This window comes from Genypterus blacodes, unplaced genomic scaffold (genome assembly GCF_046128005.1).
Source record: "Genypterus blacodes isolate CSIRO-AG114 ecotype Tasmania unplaced genomic scaffold, CSIRO-AGI_Gbla_v1 ptg000098l_1, whole genome shotgun sequence".
NCBI lineage: Eukaryota > Metazoa > Chordata > Actinopteri > Ophidiiformes > Ophidiidae > Genypterus > Genypterus blacodes.
The window spans coordinates 1,607,778-1,627,736 of record NW_027466902.1 but is presented as its reverse complement, the minus strand read 5'-3'; the positions used below and the strand labels follow the sequence as shown (position 1 = coordinate 1,627,736).

General features: G+C 46.1%; 4 protein-coding genes across 5 annotated transcripts; 3 read left to right on the top strand and 1 right to left on the bottom strand.

Annotated features, from left to right (window-relative positions):
- The first annotated feature begins 1,131 nt into the window (after positions 1-1,131).
- On the top strand, positions 1,132-2,839 carry selenoh (selenoprotein H). Its single transcript, XM_076159493.1, has 5 exons — positions 1,132-1,173; positions 1,405-1,534; positions 1,783-1,925; positions 2,306-2,434; positions 2,571-2,839. Exons 1-4 carry the CDS (start codon positions 1,158-1,160, stop codon positions 2,419-2,421), a joined length of 405 nt encoding a protein of 134 aa, XP_076015608.1. The 5' UTR covers positions 1,132-1,157; the 3' UTR covers positions 2,422-2,434; positions 2,571-2,839.
- Positions 2,840-3,403: 564 nt separating this feature from the next.
- clp1 (cleavage factor polyribonucleotide kinase subunit 1) lies at positions 3,404-6,144 on the top strand. The gene is made up of 6 exons (XM_076159462.1): positions 3,404-3,466; positions 3,994-4,312; positions 4,446-4,553; positions 4,653-4,772; positions 5,001-5,138; positions 5,268-6,144. Exons 2-6 carry the CDS (start codon positions 4,013-4,015, stop codon positions 5,946-5,948), a joined length of 1,347 nt encoding a protein of 448 aa, XP_076015577.1. The 5' UTR covers positions 3,404-3,466; positions 3,994-4,012; the 3' UTR covers positions 5,949-6,144.
- Positions 6,145-6,937: 793 nt separating this feature from the next.
- On the top strand, positions 6,938-16,488 carry LOC143007939 (palmitoyltransferase ZDHHC5-B-like). Of its 2 annotated transcripts, XM_076159447.1 has the most exons (12): positions 6,938-7,081; positions 8,545-10,024; positions 10,496-10,617; positions 10,868-11,025; positions 11,205-11,377; positions 11,484-11,586; positions 11,759-11,850; positions 12,000-12,132; positions 12,479-12,587; positions 12,770-12,876; positions 13,487-14,436; positions 14,891-16,488. In XM_076159447.1, exons 2-12 carry the CDS (start codon positions 9,876-9,878, stop codon positions 14,994-14,996), a joined length of 2,202 nt encoding a protein of 733 aa, XP_076015562.1. In that variant the 5' UTR covers positions 6,938-7,081; positions 8,545-9,875; the 3' UTR covers positions 14,997-16,488. The 2 variants fall into 2 exon arrangements, with proteins under 2 accessions (XP_076015562.1, XP_076015563.1); XM_076159448.1 differs by lacking the exons at positions 6,938-7,081; positions 8,545-10,024 and having other exon boundaries at positions 10,536-10,617; positions 10,795-11,025.
- Positions 16,489-17,064: 576 nt separating this feature from the next.
- On the bottom strand, positions 17,065-19,913 carry tmx2a (thioredoxin-related transmembrane protein 2a). The gene is made up of 8 exons (XM_076159482.1): positions 19,652-19,913; positions 19,483-19,543; positions 18,829-18,942; positions 18,630-18,706; positions 18,187-18,293; positions 17,950-18,015; positions 17,697-17,826; positions 17,065-17,609 (listed from the first exon to the last, which is right to left on the bottom strand). The coding sequence occupies exons 1-8, from the start codon at positions 19,838-19,840 to the stop codon at positions 17,430-17,432; spliced, it is 924 nt and encodes a 307-aa protein (XP_076015597.1). The 5' UTR covers positions 19,841-19,913; the 3' UTR covers positions 17,065-17,429.
- Positions 19,914-19,959: the final 46 nt, after the last annotated feature.

Genomic DNA, 19,959 nt, shown 5'->3' with positions numbered 1-19,959 from the left:
AGGACAAAAGACAAATGACTAAAGAGACTCAGTGAGTCAGTCACACCGCCTCGCTGTGGGCGGGGGATTATGAATTGTTTGTTGGCACAGACGCAAATTCTGACGTCTTCAGACAACTTGTTTGAGTCCCCAAATATCTGACTGGCGCATCCACTGTGTGCGACACAGGGATTGGACGTTGCTATTCCAGGGAACATTGTAAACACTCCTTAATATGGAGGAAGAACTTATCAAACACATCCGTCTGTTGCTTGGCAGGGTTTTCTCTCGCTTCAGTGTTGTTTTTGGATGCTGTCTTCCATCATGGATCTCTAGACAGAGATTACACAAGCATTTAGAAAGGATGAGCACACAGGATGGGAAATCCCTGTGGGCCGCATTCGTCTGTGTCCTAGTTTGCAGAGGTAATTACACAAATCTTCAGTCAGAAATGACAGAATGGGAGATTTATTTCCTGATCCGTCTTAGATTTGATAAGATGGAATGACGCAGATACGAGATGGAAAAGGCGATAATCAGTTGATACCATCTCAAGCCAACCTTATTTTAGTGTGTTGTACACTCTGATAAAGCAAATTCGAGGTTAAGTAGTTAAATTGGATAAACTTCAGTTGTGTGCTAAACAGGATCTTACTTCCACATATCTTATGCATCTTACGCAACTACATTAAGACGCTGCTAACCAATGTGTTCACTCCTCTTCCCATGACCTGTGTGTGTGTATCTGTCCCACTTGACTCTATATCCTGTATAAAGAAACACACTGTATATTTATCATAATAAATAATTACATTTATTTCATATTGTGTCCTTTATTTTCAAATTATTATCAGTTACATTTTGGCTTTACATCATAGCTTTTTCTCATGTTTCTTATAGGAGGAAGGTCCTGTGCCTTTCTGGGGCCTCTGTTTGGTTTCTTCTAGCTCAACATGAATTTCCACCCTCCTCCAAAAATATGCAGGGTGAATTTAAAACCAAAAAGTTTCACATCCTCCAAGTAATTTTCTAATTTACGTTATATATCTTCTTATTGTTGATGGCACCCTCTCGCTATGGTAATAATGGTCTCGTCTGCAGTACCCCCCCCCCCCCCCTCTGGCCCAGGTTATTGGTATAGTCGACCTGCGCGCGAAAGTTTTGTAACATCTGCAGCAATGGCGTCCAAAACAGGCGAGTGTGTTTGTGTGACTATGTTCCGTTTGTGTTGAGTGTTTTATATATTAACAAACGTGACAACACATTAAAAATCTGCGACCATTCAATACACATGTACCGCTAGCATGTCGCAGCCTTTCGGCGGTTGTTTTCTAAGTTTCTAGGTTTGTTGCTATGTGTTAACGCTGTAAGCTAGCTGATTTGGTTATAAACGTCAATAAAACAATTCCATTATGTTCTTTTCAGGCCGTCGAGGGGTGAAACGCAAGGCGGAGGTGCAGGTAGAAGAAGAGAAACCAGCCGTGGAGGACAAAAGAGAAGAAGAAGAAGAGGAGCAGACTGGGCCCGGGGGCCTTAAAGTGGTCATTGAACACTGGTGAGTAGTCACATTACGTCATGTTAATGTTCCTCAGAAAAGTAATTCACTACTTATTCTAAGCTCTACATGAAATTCAGTCAGTTTAAACATGTTAATGCTGTAGTGTTGGAAGGAAAAGTCATGTTACTATAGAAACAGTTCTCTTTGTAGAATTAACTACACTCAGACTGCATCAAACCACGTGTGCAGGCAAATCTGTGCAGAAATATCATGTCTAATTTGGGTTGATCTGTTACATTTGACAGCAAGAGCTGACGAGTGTATGGGCGTAATGCCGAGGGAGTGAAATCTGCCCTCCTGGCTGCACGCCCTGGCCTCACTGTGGTCCTCAACGCGGAGAAACCTCGCAGGAACAGCTTCGAGATCACACTGATGGAGGGAGGCAAAGGTGAGGAAGGCATGAAATCCTATAATGTGTCAGCCTTGTGGTTCCCCCGAGGAATGGTGGTTACTCCTCAGCCAAGTCTCATTTTGGATTTCAAAAGCTTCTCCCTCATGTTTCATAGAAGTTTGAAGGGAGATTTTCTACTGCACAGTGACACACACACACACACCATGAGCCCTTGTTAGATTAGTTTTAACTTGCAATATAATATGCATGGTTTATGCTCCCGTATAGGTTGGAGAGTTTCTGTTAAATTACAATTAACGCAATATATTGTCTTGATTGTCTGATATGCCTTTTAAGATCAGGTCTTCAAATCTTGTTTCATTAATGAATAGGTGACTGGGAATCTTGTAATCTGACAGTTTGTGTCTTCTAACCAGAAACATTGCTGTGGACTGGACTAAAGAAGGGCCCGCCTCGTAAACTGAAGTTCCCAGAACCTGCTGTTGTTGTCTCCGCTCTAGAAGACACTCTGAAGACTGAAGACTCTGAGTAGACGCCCAGTACAGGTATGCCCTCATGGACAGAATGTCTTCAATAATATCAGAATGTTGGGGAAAAGTCAAGATCCCACAGTAAAACACAGGAGCCTCAAAGCTCAAACAGTGCTGAGATTTCACACATCATTTCTTGTTTCTTGTACAGGTGGTTATTCATTCGATGTGGCTTTGTGGAAGCAGAATGATGAGGAGAGACCAATGGGATGTTCTCAGTCCCTCCTCTGATGATGTAAGCTCCACCAGCTCACATCATCTGGATACATGGTGCCATCTAGTGGAGCAACTCGGGGCCAACACATGTTCATTAAATACAGACCTGCTGCTTTTATTGTCATTGTTGATGATTCCCCTAACTTCTCACCTGTTGATTGTGTTTTGATGTATGTGAATAGTAAATAATAATACGACTAATACTAATAAAAAAGTGTTTTTCTACATAAGTTCTGCACGCCGTGTTGTTCCAAATGTTTATAGGGACATTAACTGGACAAGGAATAAATTAGACCAGGAGACGCTCTTAATAAAGACTATTTAATCATGTATATGAAAATGTCTTAAATTATGGAATCCTTGACTAAAGTAAACATGGTTGAAATGTAATAATTTCAATTAATCATAGTTATTATAGTTATATCAACTGTATTTTATGCATGTGTGTGTGTGAGTTAGACAATGGCACAACTGAGGTGCAGTTTACCAGCAGTGACATCACAAGCGACTTCAGGAGCAGCAGTAGTGCCCCCTGTGGAATAACAGAGTAATATTCTCTACAGGTTATTTTTGAAATTTGTTTTCCTGAAACATGTTTACTAAATCCACGCGTAAATGATCAAGGTTATAAAGGCATATATAATTAAACACATATACAATAAATGCATAAAACATTTACAAATACATTGGTTTAAAACTGCTCTGACTGACCGATCAAGCTGTACTCGTATTGGTTCAATAAAGTTGTTTTATTCTAAGTGACGTCATTGCCAAGCGACCAGCGGGACTTTCCCCACAACGTTTCTGTGTTAGCAACTTATTTTCATCACAGTAAGGCTCAAAGTTACTTTTTTAAGCTTAAGACGTCATATAATTAATACTTAGAATATCACACAATTGTACACAAAATAAGTTAATTTGTCTGAGGCTGTAATTCCACCTTTTAACTCATATAAACTAGTCAAGCTAGCTAGCGCTTGCTAACACGATAGCGGCTGCATGTTCATTGTATACTTTAAGAATTTAAAGATTCAGATTAAACACGTCATCAATGTTTCGTACAATTTCGTCCGATGGAATTATGGTCTAGGAGCTATTTATTCTAATCGAGTGTCCAGTCAGCGTTGTTGACATGCGAGTCTGAGATCCAGTTGCTCACTTGTTGACGTTTCTTGGTGTCCAGAAGCAACACACTTGTATTGAATCATACTGAAATAAAAATGAATACGAATAAACAGGAAACTAATGTATAAATGTAACAATACATTAAAGTCATTACTTGTAGCTTTTAAGATCTATTATTGTGTATTGTGTTATAGCCTATGCATTTACATTTGTTTCCGTGTGTCTTGACTTAGTTCTTACACAGACTTCATCATGTCGGCTATGGCAACAGAGGTTGCAGAAAAGACGAGTGAGGAAGGTCCAGGAACTGGGGACAAAGTGGCCAACCGGTTTGACCTGGAGAAGGAGACGGAGCTTCGGTTTGAGGTGGAGTCAGGGGAGCCAGAAGAAGGAAAGAAGCCAGAAGAAGTGGTGCTGGAGCTCCTCACAGGAATGGCAGAGATCTTTGGCTCGGAGCTAAACCGCAACAAGAAGTACAGATTTGGACCCGGATCCAAGATCGCAGTGTTTACCTGGCATGGCTGCAGTGTTGTTCTTGAAGGGAAGCCAGAGGTGATGAGGGGGCGCCATAATGTGGGAGATCTGATGAGGATCCAGTGTGTGGACGGAATGATGCAGTTTCTATTTTACACAGAGCTATGATCTGACCTTTAACCCGGGGGGGGGGTCTCTGTCATCCGCACAGGCAGCGTATAGGTCCGGGGAGACTCCCATGCGTCTCTACCTGAACACTCACGCTGCTCTGGAACAGATGAGGAAGCAAGCAGAGCGGGACAATGAGAGGGGACCCAGGGTAGGTGTTCTGTACTTTTATAGTTACTGCTCATTTGTGAACACATTAAGGGTCCAGTTTATACAGTTTGAGTTATGTTTTGAATACGTTGTCCCTCAGGTGATGGTTGTGGGGCCTACGGATGTGGGGAAGTCAACACTCTGCAGGCTGCTTCTGAATTATGCTGTGAGGGTTGGCAGGAGGCCGACACTAGTGGAACTGGATGTAGGACAGAGTGGGGTAAGATGTGTTGACTTTATCATAATGCAATCTAATCTACACAAGTCTTTCACTGGACCTTTGTGTCTAGGATGTGTGATGTGAAGGCGGAAATCATCAGTTATTTGTTATTTATGTTTAGTAAACAATGAAATGAAGTGAAGACATGTTACTGCATACTACTATTATATATTACTGAGCTGAATTGTAGAAAATAGAAATAAAATTGAATACATTCTGATCTCTCAGGTGTCTGTGCCTGGGACAGTGTCGGCTCTCTGCATTGAGCGTCCGGCAGATGCAGAGGAGGGTTTCTCAGTCCAGGCTCCTTTGGTCTACCACTTTGGTTCTACTACCCCAGGGACCAACATCAAACTTTACAACAAGGTGAGAAGAAAAATACTGAGCCCTGGATAACATTGATAATCTTCAAAGTGGATAATGGAGCAGAAATATGCCACAAGACCATGTTAATGTTGCGCTGATCTCTCTTTGTCCCATTTTCTTAATGTTTAGCTTACGTCGTGCCTGGCAGACGTGTTTTCTCAGCGCTGCGAGACAAACAGGAAAGCCAGTGTAGGAGGCTGCATCATCAACACCTGTGGCTGGGTGAAAGGCTCTGGATACCAGGCTCTGGTCCACTGCGCCTCTGCCTTTGAGGTGGATGTAGTGCTGGTGCTGGACCACGAGAGGCTCTACAATGAACTCAAACGAGACCTTCCCCACTTCGTCAGAGTCGTGCTACTACCCAAGTCTGGCGGGGTGATGGAGCGTTCCAAGGAGTGCCGGCGGGTGTCTCGCGATGAGAAGATCCGCGAGTACTTCTACGGCTTCCGCGGATCATCCTTCTACCCTCATATCTTCGACGTGCGTTTTTCTGACGTCCGTATCTACAAGATCGGGGCGCCGTCCATTCCAGACTCTTGCCTCCCGCTGGGAATGTCACAGGATGACACACAGCTGAAGCTTGTGCCTGTGACACCAGGGCGAGACCTCACCTATCATGTGCTCAGTGTGAGTTGTGCTGAGGATGGAGAGGAAGGGGCTAGAAGGGGCATAGTGGAGAGCCCGGTATGTGGTTTCATTGTGGTGACTCAGGTGGATACACAAGCACAGGTGATGAAAGTTCTGTCACCGGCACGCAGACCGCTGCCCAGACACACTCTGCTTATCATGGACATCCGCTTCATGACATAAAATGGAGGAAGAAAAATTGGTATTTGGTAATCAGGACTTCTTGAGTAGAATTGAATGCTATCATGATTACATTATACTTTGTTTTATAGATCACATTGTACAAATGTTCAGAAAAGTTGTAGCACAGTATATTTTATCTGTGCCCAATGGTTTACATCAGATCATTTTTGTCTCGCATAATAAATTTTTAAAAAGATTCCCTGTGTTCTGTGTGAAATCTGCCCATGTGAAGGACGAGGCGGGTGGGGAGGAAGTCATGTACTGACATGTACCATAGTGAGAAGTCTGTTGTGACAGCATTACAGTATGTGGGAGTGAAGGTTTAGTCATTGCTGCTCAAGGCTAGGCTCCACTTTCTTCAGAATAATCAACAGACCGCAGCATCAACAGTTTACATTGGGGATCTGTATGAAGGAACAACTGACAGCATGGTCTGTAGATTATCCTACAGGTCACATACAGTAGTTGATGAGATGGATATCATATTTCAATTCTTTGTACAGATATCCCCAATCTCCAAAAAATTATTAAAATTCATCAACCTGTACACAAGAGACAAATGTAACTAAAAAATAAACCCAAACATCAAGACAATTCTTTCTTTTATGATTTTACATAGTTACACATCTTCCTTCAGTAACATTTTTGAATTATAAAAAGGAGAAAATATATAAATATATATAAAATTCAATAAATACTCTACCCCCATGGACATGGTTTGTATAACTACACAAAAAAATCAAATGTATCTGCCAGCATGAAAACGGTGAAGTGGACATAAATTACGTCATTTTTGAATGGGACGTTCTAAACATATTTTTAGTTCAAATGTAGATTGAATAGATTTTTCTGGATACTGCTCTGATGTACAGTGTGTGTGTGTGTGTGTGTGTGTGTGAGAGAGAGAGAGAGAGAGAGAGTACAATCAGTCCATCTTTCGACGTCGCGTCCCAGGCCACACCCAATCACATTCTGATTGGCTGCTGATCCCACCTGAGGGAGAACGGAACACTTCCGGGATTCCGATGTCGGCCTAGCAGGCTAGCAATGCTAGTTTGCCAGCTGCTAACTCAAGGAGGAACCAAACGACCCGCACCCGGGGAAACAAGGCGACTCGCACTCTCCACACACCGGTACGTCCCGTGTTTACGATATGGCGGCTATTTTGTTCCGTGTCGCCGTAGTTTCTACCCGCCGGTTATGAAACACTATTCGGTGAACGGACAGCTCTCACGCTTTTGCTAACGCCTTTAGCTGTGGAAAAGGACTGAGCTGTGTCGCTAAACAACTTTCCGGGCTAGGGGAGAGCTAACTGGGCTCTGAGTGCGGGATGCGGGGAAACCTTTTACTTTGCGTGTTTTCTAGTTTAACAACGCAGCCTAAAGTACTTGTTAGAAAGGCTAAGAGCCGAGCGCAGTAAGTTGAAGGAGCTTCGTTGTCGTTGGGAGCGAATGGTGGCAGTTATCTGGACTGAATCGTAGCGCTGCTCTGGCCTGTCGTTTGACGCTTTTGCTTTACTTGAAAGTATGATCATGTAGACGTATTAAATATGAAACGACGCGTCTGCAGAGTGTACCGATGATTCATGGGCACACTGGACTGCAACTGCCAATGCGACACCACCGCTCTGGGAATTGGATTAAATTAATTTTCCGATGGCCACTTAACGATGTAGCTTTGTTTGTGCGGATTGTTGCGGGGAGGTGATAGTAGTTGGTAAAGCTCGACGCGGAGATTTTCGGATTAACGTCCATTATAGTCGAGGGATTTGTCGCGGGGCAGATGAGATGATTAACTACAGACACAGTGACATTGTGCCTCAGCAGCCTCGACAGCTCCGTGTTTGTAAAGTCTTGTAGATCGTTGAGGAGAGGGGTGTGTCCAAACGATCAGATTACACTATGAGTCCGGATCTGTTTTCACTGTGTTCACACCTCATCGACTAGTTTGCGTGTGCGTGTGTATGATAGAGAGAGAGAGAGAGCTTTCAAGCCTCTGATGGGGTCCTGCATGGGTGATGTGGGAGGTGTTTCGTTGGACCACCTGAGGCCATTCAGGTGACAGCTGTCATGTCCATGTTCCACGCTTGTTTGTAAGTGATACAGACAAATACAAGTAGATCAGTCACCCTGTAAAACAAGTTTGGAACACCGTTAGCTAGGTGAGTTTATTTGTCTCACGGGGCTTTACAGGTCTATGCAGCAACCGCCACATTTCCAGCTCAGCCCGCGAAAGAGAAAGTGGAAGAAAAACAAAAAGAGACTCTCTCTCTTTGAACTGACAGGTGTGCAGTTTGAGCTCTAAGTGGTGTGTTGTTAAGTTGACAGAAACTCCATTATACAACAACAAAGCAATGAATTAGCAAGATGATCTTAAACTAATCAACTAATAATGTAGGACTCCCCTGAATATACGTTTGTGAAAGAGTGCAGTCAAAAGAATACAGTGGTTAGAAGAATGCCAATGAGGTAATAGCGGTCATCTTATATGGAGAAAGAGTAACACATCTGCTTCTCTCTTATCTCTGGCCTATAACATTAGAAACAAAAGCTTCTTTGCTGTTTTGTCTGATGTGTTATCCTCTGGTGTGTTCCAGGTCACAGATATCCTCCAGCCTCTCTATAGACCCGGCAGGTGGAAGACGACAGGAACGGGAGGAGAACATGGACTGATACCCATCTGTTCACCTGACAGCAGCACACCGTTCTGCACATGGCTTTGTTTGAAACATGCGGAATCGGAAAGGACGAGCACGTGCAGACTCTTTGGCGGCGGGAGGGGTCTTTACATCCGGACCCGACCGAGTGTGGTGACACCGCCGTGACGTTCACAGGGCTTCTTTTTGGAATGAGTTGATTCTGTTTCCATACCGAAGCACAGACTGACTGCAGGCTGATCCAAGGGGGATCCTGCTCCAGTAATTGATCCGTTTTTACTTGCAAAAGCGAGACAAGCAATCGTTTTTGAATATTTTTAGCCGTCGTTTTCACGATATTTCAGCTGGACTCTTGTTGAAGCAGCTTCTTACCAGTGATTCTGGAGTTTGTTCAGACATTTCCCCTGCTGATTTGGTTTGATATGCTGGAACTGTCCCTCCTGCAGCCATCTCCAGCCTCTTCCACCCACTCAGTGCCTAAATAAGCCCTCTTGGGCAAGCACAGAAGTTCTCAGCAGCTGCTGTGCTCAATCCCTCTGCCCGTTCTCCTGTCCGTGTGTGTGTGTGTGTGTGTGTCTGCTCTCAGCCTGCTGACGATCCTCCCACTACCTCTCTCATTCTCCGCTCTTTCTCACATTCACTTTCTCCCAGATAATCACTACTCAAGCACACTGATAAGAAGCATTAATGCAAATATTGGCTTTCCAAAGTACAAACAAGCCTGTGTTCCTCCCAATAGTTGCTTTGTGTGCGTGTGTGTGTGTTAGTTCTTGGGTGTGTACGCACAGCAACGTTAAAGTTGCACTGGTGCCAGCGAGTAGTTTAAGATTAGATTTATTTATACTCTTGCACCAAATACGGTTACTTTGAAGCCATAAAATATATTTATGAATCACACACACATATTTTTGTAACACATTGCCGCTGTGTAGCTTTGCATTCTCATGCTTCTATTATAATTATGCACACAAAGAACACATATTTACAACAATCTATACAAATGGAAATAGAGCTGTCTACTTCTTTATAAAGAAAAGACCCCCGCTTCTTGATTGATTGAGATAGAAACATTTTAATCGCTCAACACACAGAATCCCTAATGTTTACATTCATTTGCTAGTTTGCGTCGCGTCGTTTCTCTTTCTCAATCATGGCAAACGGCACCGAGGAAACCGCGCCGCATTCACCCTTTGACCTATAAGACATTCTTCACACAAAGGTAGACGGGAAGACATCCACCTGTCCCACTCTGTCCCCTCCCTCTGTCTCCGATGCCGGGCTTTAGCAGTGGGGGGGTCGGGGCAGGAGTGGGCGGCACCGTCTCTGCTCCTCCCCGTCCGTTTCGTCCCAGCCGCTATGTCCCCGTCTCTGCTGCCACCACCTTCCTCGTGGGCTCCACCACCCTCTTCTTCTGTTTCACGTAAGTCTCTCTCTCGAATTGACTTCACGCACTTTATACAAACACAGTGTCCAAGCCTTTGTGTGCCTTCAGTTGTCACATTGGGCAAAGCCGATCAAGTGTGTGTGTAAATGTTAGACTTTGTTGAGGCCTGTGGGAATCTTCGGCTGCATGTTGGTCTAAGATGTTCTGTTTTCTTTAAGCAGTATCCCTTTAGAGAAAGTTTACTCGGCACACTTTGCCTCTTTTCAGCCACGCTCCCGTTCAGTGTTTGTCACAGTCACAACCGTGCGCTTCACTGGAACTAACCGGGGCGTGAATCGCCTCGGACAAAGGCCGAGCAGTAGTTATTGATGGAGTGTAGACCAAAGTGTTTGTTGTTAATTTTCTTCCTCCTGTGTTTTGCCAGTAAGCGCAGAGATTGAGGCTTCTTTTGTAGCGTCTACTCAATTTGATCACTAATCACCTTCTCTCCTGCCTCTCTCTGACCAGGTGCCCGTGGCTGTCAGAGTATTTCTCCTCTGTCATTCCCATTTACTGCACCGTCATCTTCCTCTTCACCCTCGCCAACTTCTGCATGGCGACTTTCATGGACCCCGGTGTCTTCCCCAGAGGTGAACACACACACACACACACACACACACACACACACACACACACACACACACACACACACACACACACACACACACACACACACACACACACACACACACACACACACACACACAGGCTGTTGTGACCCTACGCAGTTAATAACCATGCAATCAGGATGCATTATATGTGTGTAGTGCTCTTTTAGAATGGACACAGTTCCATTAGCCAGGATGTGACTGCAGTGTGCGTCTGTGCGTCTGTCTTTAGCGGAGGAAGATGAGGATAAAGAGGACGACTTCCGCGCTCCGCTCTACAAGACCGTGGAGATCAGAGGCATCCAGGTGCGCATGAAGTGGTGCTCCACCTGCCGCTTCTACCGCCCGCCGCGCTGCTCGCACTGCTCAGTGTGTGACAACTGTGTGGAGGTATACACACACACACACACACACACACAGCATCATGAGAATGTATTCAATCCAAGTCCTGGCATAACCTTCAACTTTAGTAGTGTTATTTTTCATGTTTTTGCTTTTTCCCTGCTTGTGTTGTCTTTCCTGGCGTTCATCTCACCGCCGTCTTCACCTTTGACCTCCCACTCTGTCAGGATTTCGACCACCACTGTCCTTGGGTGAACAACTGCATCGGCCGGAGGAATTACCGACACTTCTTCCTCTTCCTGATGTCGCTCACCACCCACATTATTAATGTGTTCGGTTTTGGCCTGGTCTTTATCCTGCACCACCAGCAGGAGCTGGACACGCCGCATTCTGCCGTCACGTATCCTCGTTTTTAGAAAGAAAGTCTAAGGTTGGGTTTTGTTTACATTGTGACATCATGGTTTTTAGCTTGTTTTGTTACGCACACCCTTGACTTTGTGTCCCAGTATGGCTGTGATGTGTGTGGCTGGGCTCTTCTTTGTCCCAGTAGCTGGTCTGACTGGGTTCCACATTGTGCTGGTGGCTCGTGGTCGGACCACAAATGAACAGGTACACACACACACACACACACACACACACACACACACACACACACACGGCTCCACGGAGTTCAATCAAATTCTAATCCGCTCTTACAGTACTGTTGTTGCCCTCTAGCTGAGTCGTAACATTGTGTGGGAACAAACTGAACTTCTTTTCCTCTCCTCCTCCTCACTCCCAGGTGACAGGGAAGTTTCGGGGAGGTGTTAACCCTTTCACCAATGGTTGCATGAAGAATATTTCACACGTGCTCTGCAGCTCCCAGGCACCCAGGTCAGCCATCGCTCCGTTCATTTTCCACTGCCTCTCTCTTTCCATTGCTCTCTTTGCACTTGTCCACTGCTTTAATGTTCTCCTCCATCTTATCGGCAGCATGTGAGTGCAAACCTTCTTTTTATCACGGCTTTACGCGTGTCTTTCAGATACGTGGGCCGGTGGCGGAACCCCCTGGCAGTCGAAATACAGCCGCCCTTCCTCAGGCCGACCCTCACTGAGGCTCAGCTCGAAGCCAAGATCCTGGACAACGGCATCCAGAATGACAGACACAGCAACAGGGTAAGTGTCAACAACACACACACAGTAACAACACAGTGCTGTCGAGAAGTAACATACAAACGGGATATGGACTTAGGTAATGATGTCACAGGCATAGACACTGCTAATGTGACACAATTACAGTACACACATTCACAGCATTCTCCAAATGATCATATTATATTTCACTCAAGTCCAATTTATTAGGGGGTTTAACATGGCCTCATATGTTCACTGATGGATCTCTGATGGCTTTAAGAATAGCTTTCAACAAATGAAATGCAGGTCATGAATGTACACGAGAGCCAGCTGTTTAAGGCAGATTGTGTTTGTCTGCTTTTTTGACGCGTGTGTGTGTCTTCGCCAGTCCAAGAGCAGTCTGGATCAGATGGAGAGCCAGTCGGCCGATGCGGAGCCTCCACCTCCTCCCAAGCCGGAGCTCCGGTACCCTGGCCTGCCTCGTGCCGACACAGAGGGTGAGGCGCGCGCGCGCGCGCGCACACACACACACACACACACACACACACACACACACACACACACACACACACACACACACACACACACACACACACACGTGTCACAAGTCAACAGTTTGCTGTCCGATCAGAAACGCAGAAGCGCTTTCAAGCCTCACTTCTGTTCTCTCGCCAATCAGAGAGCAGCTTGCTGACTGAAGCTCCTCCCACTCCGTCAATGTATAAGTACAGACCAGCCTACAACAGTCCAGGAAGGAACCATGCTGCCCTCACACACCCCAACAAGGTATGGACATGTACAACATTACAGGTACAACAATAACATTGGCAATATTAGTTTATATAGCACAGAAATATATGCAGAAGTATAAACTATAAATATTCTATGGATTCCTGTGCCCCCCCCTTACTTCCTTTGTGGTTAATGCCATGCCCCTCTTTTTTGTCCTCGCTTTAAATTGATCATTCAGTGGCCGTCGGTCGATCAGTAAGTCTCAGCTGGTGTCATCTTTGTGTGTGTGTGTATCCCTTTGACTCTGTGTGTTTGGATGGATCTATCCTTTCCCCCTGAGACTGCATTGAGTGGAGTGTGTCTTTCATATTCTCCATGTAGTGGTTCTGTGTGTCCATCACAGTCTTTCTGGTCCAGTGGCAGTGTCTCCAGTCCAGTAGTGTGATGATGGAGTCGAGCATCGGCCAAGCATCCACTCTCTCCCCACCACTCTCTCTCCTGTTGTTTGGAAAATGTAGAAAACGTGTTTCCCAGAATGCACTCTGTTATGTTATGTTATCTTTTCCTGAGGTAACATTGTCATTTCCGTCTTTCCTCCTCCCCTCCTTTCTCCTGCCCCCATCTTCATCACACCTCCCTCTGTCCTCGTTCTATCCTTCCCCAGATGATTCGTGGGGAGAGTCTGGACTGTCCGACCCCCTCCATCCTCCACTCCAGCCGCCAGCCTAGCTACCGCTCGGAGCCCAGCAGTCTGGATGGGGCGACAGTGGTGGGGGGAGGTTTAGGGGCACGCAGGGGGGGAGGGGAGAGAGGCGAGGGCCCCGGGGGCCCTGGCGGGATTGCTGGTGTGGTGTCAGGGGGCATGTCGGGCTACTCCCTAGCCGGGCGCTCCTACACCTCCTATCCTTCCTCGCTGGTCCTGTCCACTGGCGGCTCGCGCTCCTCCAGCCTGCGCTCGGCACACGCCGCGCACAACCCGCTAGCCACGCTCCAGTCAGAGGGCACCACAGACACCAGTTACAAGAGCCTGGCCAATCAGACGCCTCGGAATGGGAGCCTGTCCTACGACAGCCTGCTGACACCATCCGAGAGCCCAGAGTTTGAGTCAGCCGCCCACGAGCTGTCGCCTCAGAGGCCTCGGGCTCCGTTTCCCTCGGGGACGGGGGCGTCGGTAACATGCCAGCCCGAGGTGGTGTCACCCAGTAGCCCGCTGCAGGGCTACACGTCGCCCTTCCTCTCAGCTCAGATCGCTCAGCAGAGGGAGGGGCAACTGCTCCAGGGCTCTGTCACTTTCTCCTCCCCCCACAGGGCCTACCTACGTGCCGTCAGCCCGTCCCCTCCCTCCTCCTTATCCCCCGGGCCTCCCGAGACCCTGCATCTGCTCCAGCATAACCAGGACTCCTCTTCTCGAGCACCTCGTGCCCCTTCCTCCTCATCCTCTTCCCCCCGAGCTCGTTCGCGGGAGCCGCCGGTCTCACCGCCACCTCGCGGCCTCTCCCTCGGCAAGTCCCAGTCTTACACTGTGGAGGCGGGGCCTCAGCACAAGCCTCGGTCCACAGGAGGAGGCGCTGTGCTGGGAGGGGGAGGAGTTGGGGGAGGGCAACAGGCTCCGCAGTGAGTAGAGATCCTTCGCTAGATCTGTCAGCCTGCTACTCTTCTTCCTCCCTCTCCTTTTGCTGCTAAACGTCCTCTTCTTGCTCCCTGGTCTGTGTCCGTCCTCCTCTTCCTCCTTGATCTGTGTGAGTCTTCCTTTTCCTCCTCCACACTTTTCACTCAGTCTTTTCTGATTAGAATGTTTGATAATTGGCCTGTAAGTGTGTGTATGTTTTGTGTCGGTGAGTGTCAGCATGCCAGTGTGTCAGCTGCTGTCATGTAGCTGGTTCTGTCCTCCTCCTCTTCTTTCTCACTCAGGATAATTTTTCGGTGCCTTACAAATTCAATGGTAGAGAATTAATTATGCTGATTCATGTGTAATTGTTTAAAATGGAACCAATCATCTCCACACCCCCTCTCTCCTCTGTCCCCACCCTTCCTCCGCCCCACCCCTCCCTGATGCCCGTCCAATCAGATCCGCCTCTCGCCCAGGCTTGGCCAATCACAGTACATCCAAACCAAGCGGCGGGGTGAAGAAGGTGACCGGCGTCGGAGGGACCACCTATGAGATATCGGTTTGAGTGGCAGCCATCGTCCACAGTCGTTACCGCGAGGACGGATCAAGTCACTGGACAACTTCCGCTCGTCTCTTTACTGAGCTGGATATTCTTCATGCCTCCAGACTGATAAATGAGTTTTCCGCCGCAGTGGATGAAAGGCACAGGACCGTCTGAGCTTCACCTTTGAAACGCCACCGGCCGCTCCTCCCTGCCAGCCTTTTCATTTGAACAAAGAGTAACACTGGGGGACACTGTTTGACTCTCGCCTCCATCTGGTCACTCTGCAAAGCCATAGAGAGATGCTGGGTACAGACATCTATGGAACTCACAAGAGACGGTTTTGATTTGGCTCTTTTTCCTTTGGTACATTAGCACACAGAGTAATGACAACGTGTCCGACAGAAAGCATGGCCTTTAACAAGCGGAGGGGGGGGGGGGAATTTCCAACCATCACTTCCCCCCACACACACACACACTGTTTGAATGGACCACATGACCTGTATGGGTTCAATCATCAGGAGGGCAGGAGGACGACCCGTCAGCACCCATAAACACAGTATCATTTTAGTTTTATAAATATTTTTAAAGCATTGTTTTATATAAATGTATAAAAAAATCTTACAAACTATGGGTTAAATCGTCAGGTATGGAAGAGGACTTGATGATGGCAGCGGGCGGGCGCGCGCTGTGTGTAATTCTTCAGAGCGGGTCGCCTCTTTGTGATCCATGGCTGCTACAGCCGTCACAAGCTCGCGCTGGGACTCTCACCACAGCGCGCGAAGGAGCGGCAAAATAAATAAATCGGGTTTTATGTTCGGGAAGCCACAAAGAAATTCAGAATCCTGTTTGCAGCACAAGCACCTTTGTGGAATGTACGCTTGTAACATTTATGCTAGAGACATTATGCAAAATCTGTTTGTAGCTTTAACATCATTGTATGTCGTTTTGATGTTTTTGTTTTTTTCCCTTTTGTCCATCATGCAATCAGAGTGCTAGTAGATTCTTCGACCTTTAACAGATGGGCAGCCGAGTAGGGCGGTGAGGGAAGGGCTTATTTATTTCACCAGAAACCTTGTAGTTCTGCGCACAAGTCTCTGTCAGTTGCTGCATTTCAAAACAAATAAGTGAGTCTCGTTTCTTTGTTGAAAGTCAAGAAGAAGAAGGGGGCTTTGTTAAATGAACTTTTAAGAGCGACCATGCCACTTTATAGAGCTTTATAGTAGAGACTGGTTTGCAGTTGGGGACTGTGTTGGTTGGCTTTTGCCTTGAGAGCATTCAGAGTGAATCAAGAGCATTTTTTTTTATTTTCTATCGGTTCTTCTTTTTTTACACTTTTTCTGAGACATGACTTACAGTAGATTAGATCTTGTTTTGCCCTTTTGATTTATGTATTTTAATGGTACAGTTCACTTTTACACCCACGACCGCGTTGAAAAGAATAATCGAGAAAGGACAGCGTGTGTCTGTGTGTTTTTGGAAGGGCGGTCATTACAGGAAAAACGCTTGTTCTTCTTCCATCAAAGCCCCCAGAGATGAGAGAGAGAGAGAGTGAGCCGGCTGATTGTAGCAGCTCTCCCCCCGGTAGGTCACACGCTTGAAGCACACGAGTATCATCATTCTACCCAGATGACAGTTGTTTTTTTCGAACCCTCTCCAGCTTTGTATTTGGTGTGCATGTGATTCTGGTTGTTGTGCCGAATGCTTCACTGGTGTGCATACTTGTGAGAATATCATTGTGGGTTGGGCGCCTTGTCAAAGCGCAGGTGGCAACAACAAAAGCAGCATCAACGTGCAGAGGACCTGCGTGTCTCTTTACCTGCTCTGGCCGAGGGCGGTGGCCACTGAACAATTTGAAACTATGTGAGTATATTAAGTATACTTGTACGTGAAGATAAATATTGCTATTGTGGGCTGTGATGAATGGAACAAGTTTCACAAATATCTGTAATGAATACGTTTAAGACACTTCCAAAATGGCCTTATAAAGAATTTTTAAAAGATGTCTTCTCAGAATAAAAAAGGTCAAACAGACTTTTTTTTTGGAGTCATGAATGTGGATGCTTACACTTTTTAATTCCAGTTCCTTTGATACCTTTGGTTTTGCAATTTGAGGAACAAGTAAACACATTAGATGGCAAAGTAACAAGGCAGCTAAACAATGCATGCAGAGATAAGACATGGCTGAATATAGCCAGTAAACATTTTTTATAATCAAAGGCATTCGCTGTGAAATAACTTAAGGCTCGTAATAAAATGCCCCTGGGTCACTGCTTGATCATTTGCATTGCTGAATGCAAAACTCCAGACCTAAGAGTTCTTTTAGGGTTTTATATTTGCCTCAGTAAAAGATGCAGCCTACAATTAACGGCTCGTGGCTGAACCTCCATTCTGAAACATGTAGGTGTTTGCAGTCAAAAAGACTTCACACCGCCCTTCTGGATCCTTCCTCTTGCCTCACTGGTCTTTCTTGCTCTCTGTGGGCTCCTCTGGGTTGCTGGTTTCAGAGTAGAGCTCATCACTGCCCTCCTCTGGCTGTGTGCCATCATGCTCCTCTTCCTTCAGACCGCGACCTTTGCCCAGCTTCTTTGACTTCTGGAAGAGCTCGTTGAGGTTAAACTCTCGGATAACATTCTCCTGGGGAAGACATGGAATGCGTGTTAGTTTGGATGTGTGCAGTATCTGTGTGTGTGTGTGGGCTGGTGGTGATAGACTGGGACCAACCTCATTGAAGGTCCACGACACAGCTCTGGCTTTACTGTCCACCATGGGACGTCTCATGATTTCTCGCCCCGCTTGGAAAATGATTAACGTAGGCAGCTGTTTAGCCAGAGGGGAGGTGCTCACTCTGTACCTGTTCAAGAAGAATTCAAAGGACATTCGATAGCTTGGCATTCAGAATCAGTTTGTGGACAGCATGAATAAACAAACGAGCACCATTAAAGACAAAGTACAGAGTACAAAGAACACGCCTTACCTCTCTGAAACCTCCCCGTAGCGTCCCACGTCCACCTTTCCGAACCTGAGCCCGGCACAGTTGTACCTGCAGAACATGGGGGAGAGACACAGGACATTTAGTCTCAAAGCCCTGGGTGTTGTCTTTCACTGGAGGCCACCCGTGAAGACTAAGCATTTGGTTTGGTTTCTCTGTCCGAACAGCAGAGTGAGGGCAGATCTGATTCGGAGGCGGTAGGAGTGAGAGATGATCTCTTACTTGAGAGAAAGGTCGGCAAAGACCGGAGCAAAGGACTGGCAGTCAGAGGACCAGTTGGCGTAGAATTCAACAATCCAGGTGATGCGAGTGTCCTTCTGCAGCTCCTCCTGTAGACACGACAAGATTATTTTAGAGGAAACATTCTGACTAATTTCATTTCTCATATCTAATCAATAAATTAAAGATATACAGAAATGGCAAAATACTGCTTTAATTGAGTTTTAGTCCATAGTTCATAGCATCTAAATGTCCTCATACTTTCTTGCCAGGCTGGTGCTTTGCATTGTGAGACTGACTGAAACTATTGCGGAAACAAACCATTACGTTGTAAATGAATACTATACCTATTACCCATTAACAGATTTAGGGTTGAACATATCCAAAGTTAATATGATCAGTGATGTTTTAAAGCAGCTCTGTGTTATCTCTAGAGTAATACTCACATCAATGGTCTTGTCACTGAAGTACTTGATGTACTCAGGGCCCATATAAACAGGAGGCTTACAGGTCATGACGAAGGCTAGGGACAAAACACAACATAGTTTGTTAAATATACTTCTAAAGGACGCTGATTGGATGAAAACTACTTCCAATCACTGTTATCTCTGACAGGACGGGTCTAATCACACTCATCAGACTGACCGACACACAGGGTGAGGTAGAGGATGCCCAGCCGAATGTCCAGCCGAAAGAAGAGGATGGTGTTTGCCACTTTACTGAACAGGAACATGTTGCCTACGTGCTGCTCCAGAGTGACTGGAAGGAAAGGGGGAGGTTTGAGGAGGAGGAGAAGAACAATGAAGGAATGAGAGGCAATATAAACAGGCCCTTCACACAAGGTCAGAGAAACTGGAGTGTTGACACAACAAACAAGAGTTTGCAGTTAAGCAGAATGTGGGGGGTTGGGGGTTCCCACGTGGTTTCAGGTGAAGGATCCCACACTTACACAAATCAGGACACAGAAAAACTTCCTTGAACCCTCTTAAATAACACTGTACAGGTTTAAATTTAGGATAAGCACGCCTTTATAGACTTAAACTAATTAATCATGATGAACAAGAGTCAATGCTGCAAATATTTGTGAAATATTGAGTACAATGCCTTCTTATTTAGTCCAACCAACAGCCCAAACAGCCCATAAATTTGCTACCAGTTTGAAAGTTTAGGCATTTGCTATAGGACTGTTGACTGTAAACAAACACTTGCCATGACATCACTTTGTTTGAGACATGATTATTGTTTGTGTGTGAGAGTGTGAGTGTGAGTGTGTGTGTGTGTGTGTGTGTAGACACTTACTGGCTCTCCTGTTCTTCATCATGACTATAGCACAAAGAAACATAAGAATCTCCATTTCTCTCTGTAAAGCAAACATATTGTGATGAGTGACAGATAGACCGGCAGACAGATGGGCCTCCATATTTAGCAGCTCCGCAGTACAACACTACCCCCTCCATGCTTTACTTACCCAGTCAAAGTCGCAGGAGTTGCCGTCCTCCCGTTGAGACGCAAGGTGCTCGCACAGACCTGGAGTCTTTCGGACGACGAGGAAAGCGACGGTCAAGAAGAACGAGCCTACATAATAAGGCTTTAGCAGCCATTTGTATATCTGAGGCAAATGGTAGAAGAAGGCGAAGAGTCCTGTGATAAGAGCCATGCTGGCGGAGGAACACACGCACACACACACGCTCTAGTGTAGCTACTGAGGAGGAATGACAGCTGAAACACGACACTGGACGCACCAACAACCGCGCATGCGTGAAGCGAACTACATTT

Coding starts and splice junctions, on each gene's coding strand:
- tmx2a (XM_076159482.1), bottom strand. CDS start 19,840: ATGGCTCTTATCACAGGACTCTTCGCCTTCTTCTACCATTTGCCTCAG. Junction 19,544..19,651: donor ACTCCTGCGACTTTGACTGG/GTAAGTAAAGCA, acceptor TTTGCTTTACAG/AGAGAAATGGAGATTCTTAT. Junction 18,294..18,629: donor TCAGTGACAAGACCATTGAT/GTGAGTATTACT, acceptor TCGTGTCTACAG/GAGGAGCTGCAGAAGGACAC.
- clp1 (XM_076159462.1), top strand. CDS start 4,013: ATGTCGGCTATGGCAACAGAGGTTGCAGAAAAGACGAGTGAGGAAGGT. Junction 4,313..4,445: donor TTCTTGAAGGGAAGCCAGAG/GTGATGAGGGGG, acceptor TCATCCGCACAG/GCAGCGTATAGGTCCGGGGA. Junction 4,773..5,000: donor TGGATGTAGGACAGAGTGGG/GTAAGATGTGTT, acceptor CTGATCTCTCAG/GTGTCTGTGCCTGGGACAGT.
- LOC143007939 (XM_076159447.1), top strand. CDS start 9,876: ATGCCGGGCTTTAGCAGTGGGGGGGTCGGGGCAGGAGTGGGCGGCACC. Junction 10,618..10,867: donor CCCCGGTGTCTTCCCCAGAG/GTGAACACACAC, acceptor GTCTGTCTTTAG/CGGAGGAAGATGAGGATAAA. Junction 11,026..11,204: donor TGTGTGACAACTGTGTGGAG/GTATACACACAC, acceptor CCACTCTGTCAG/GATTTCGACCACCACTGTCC.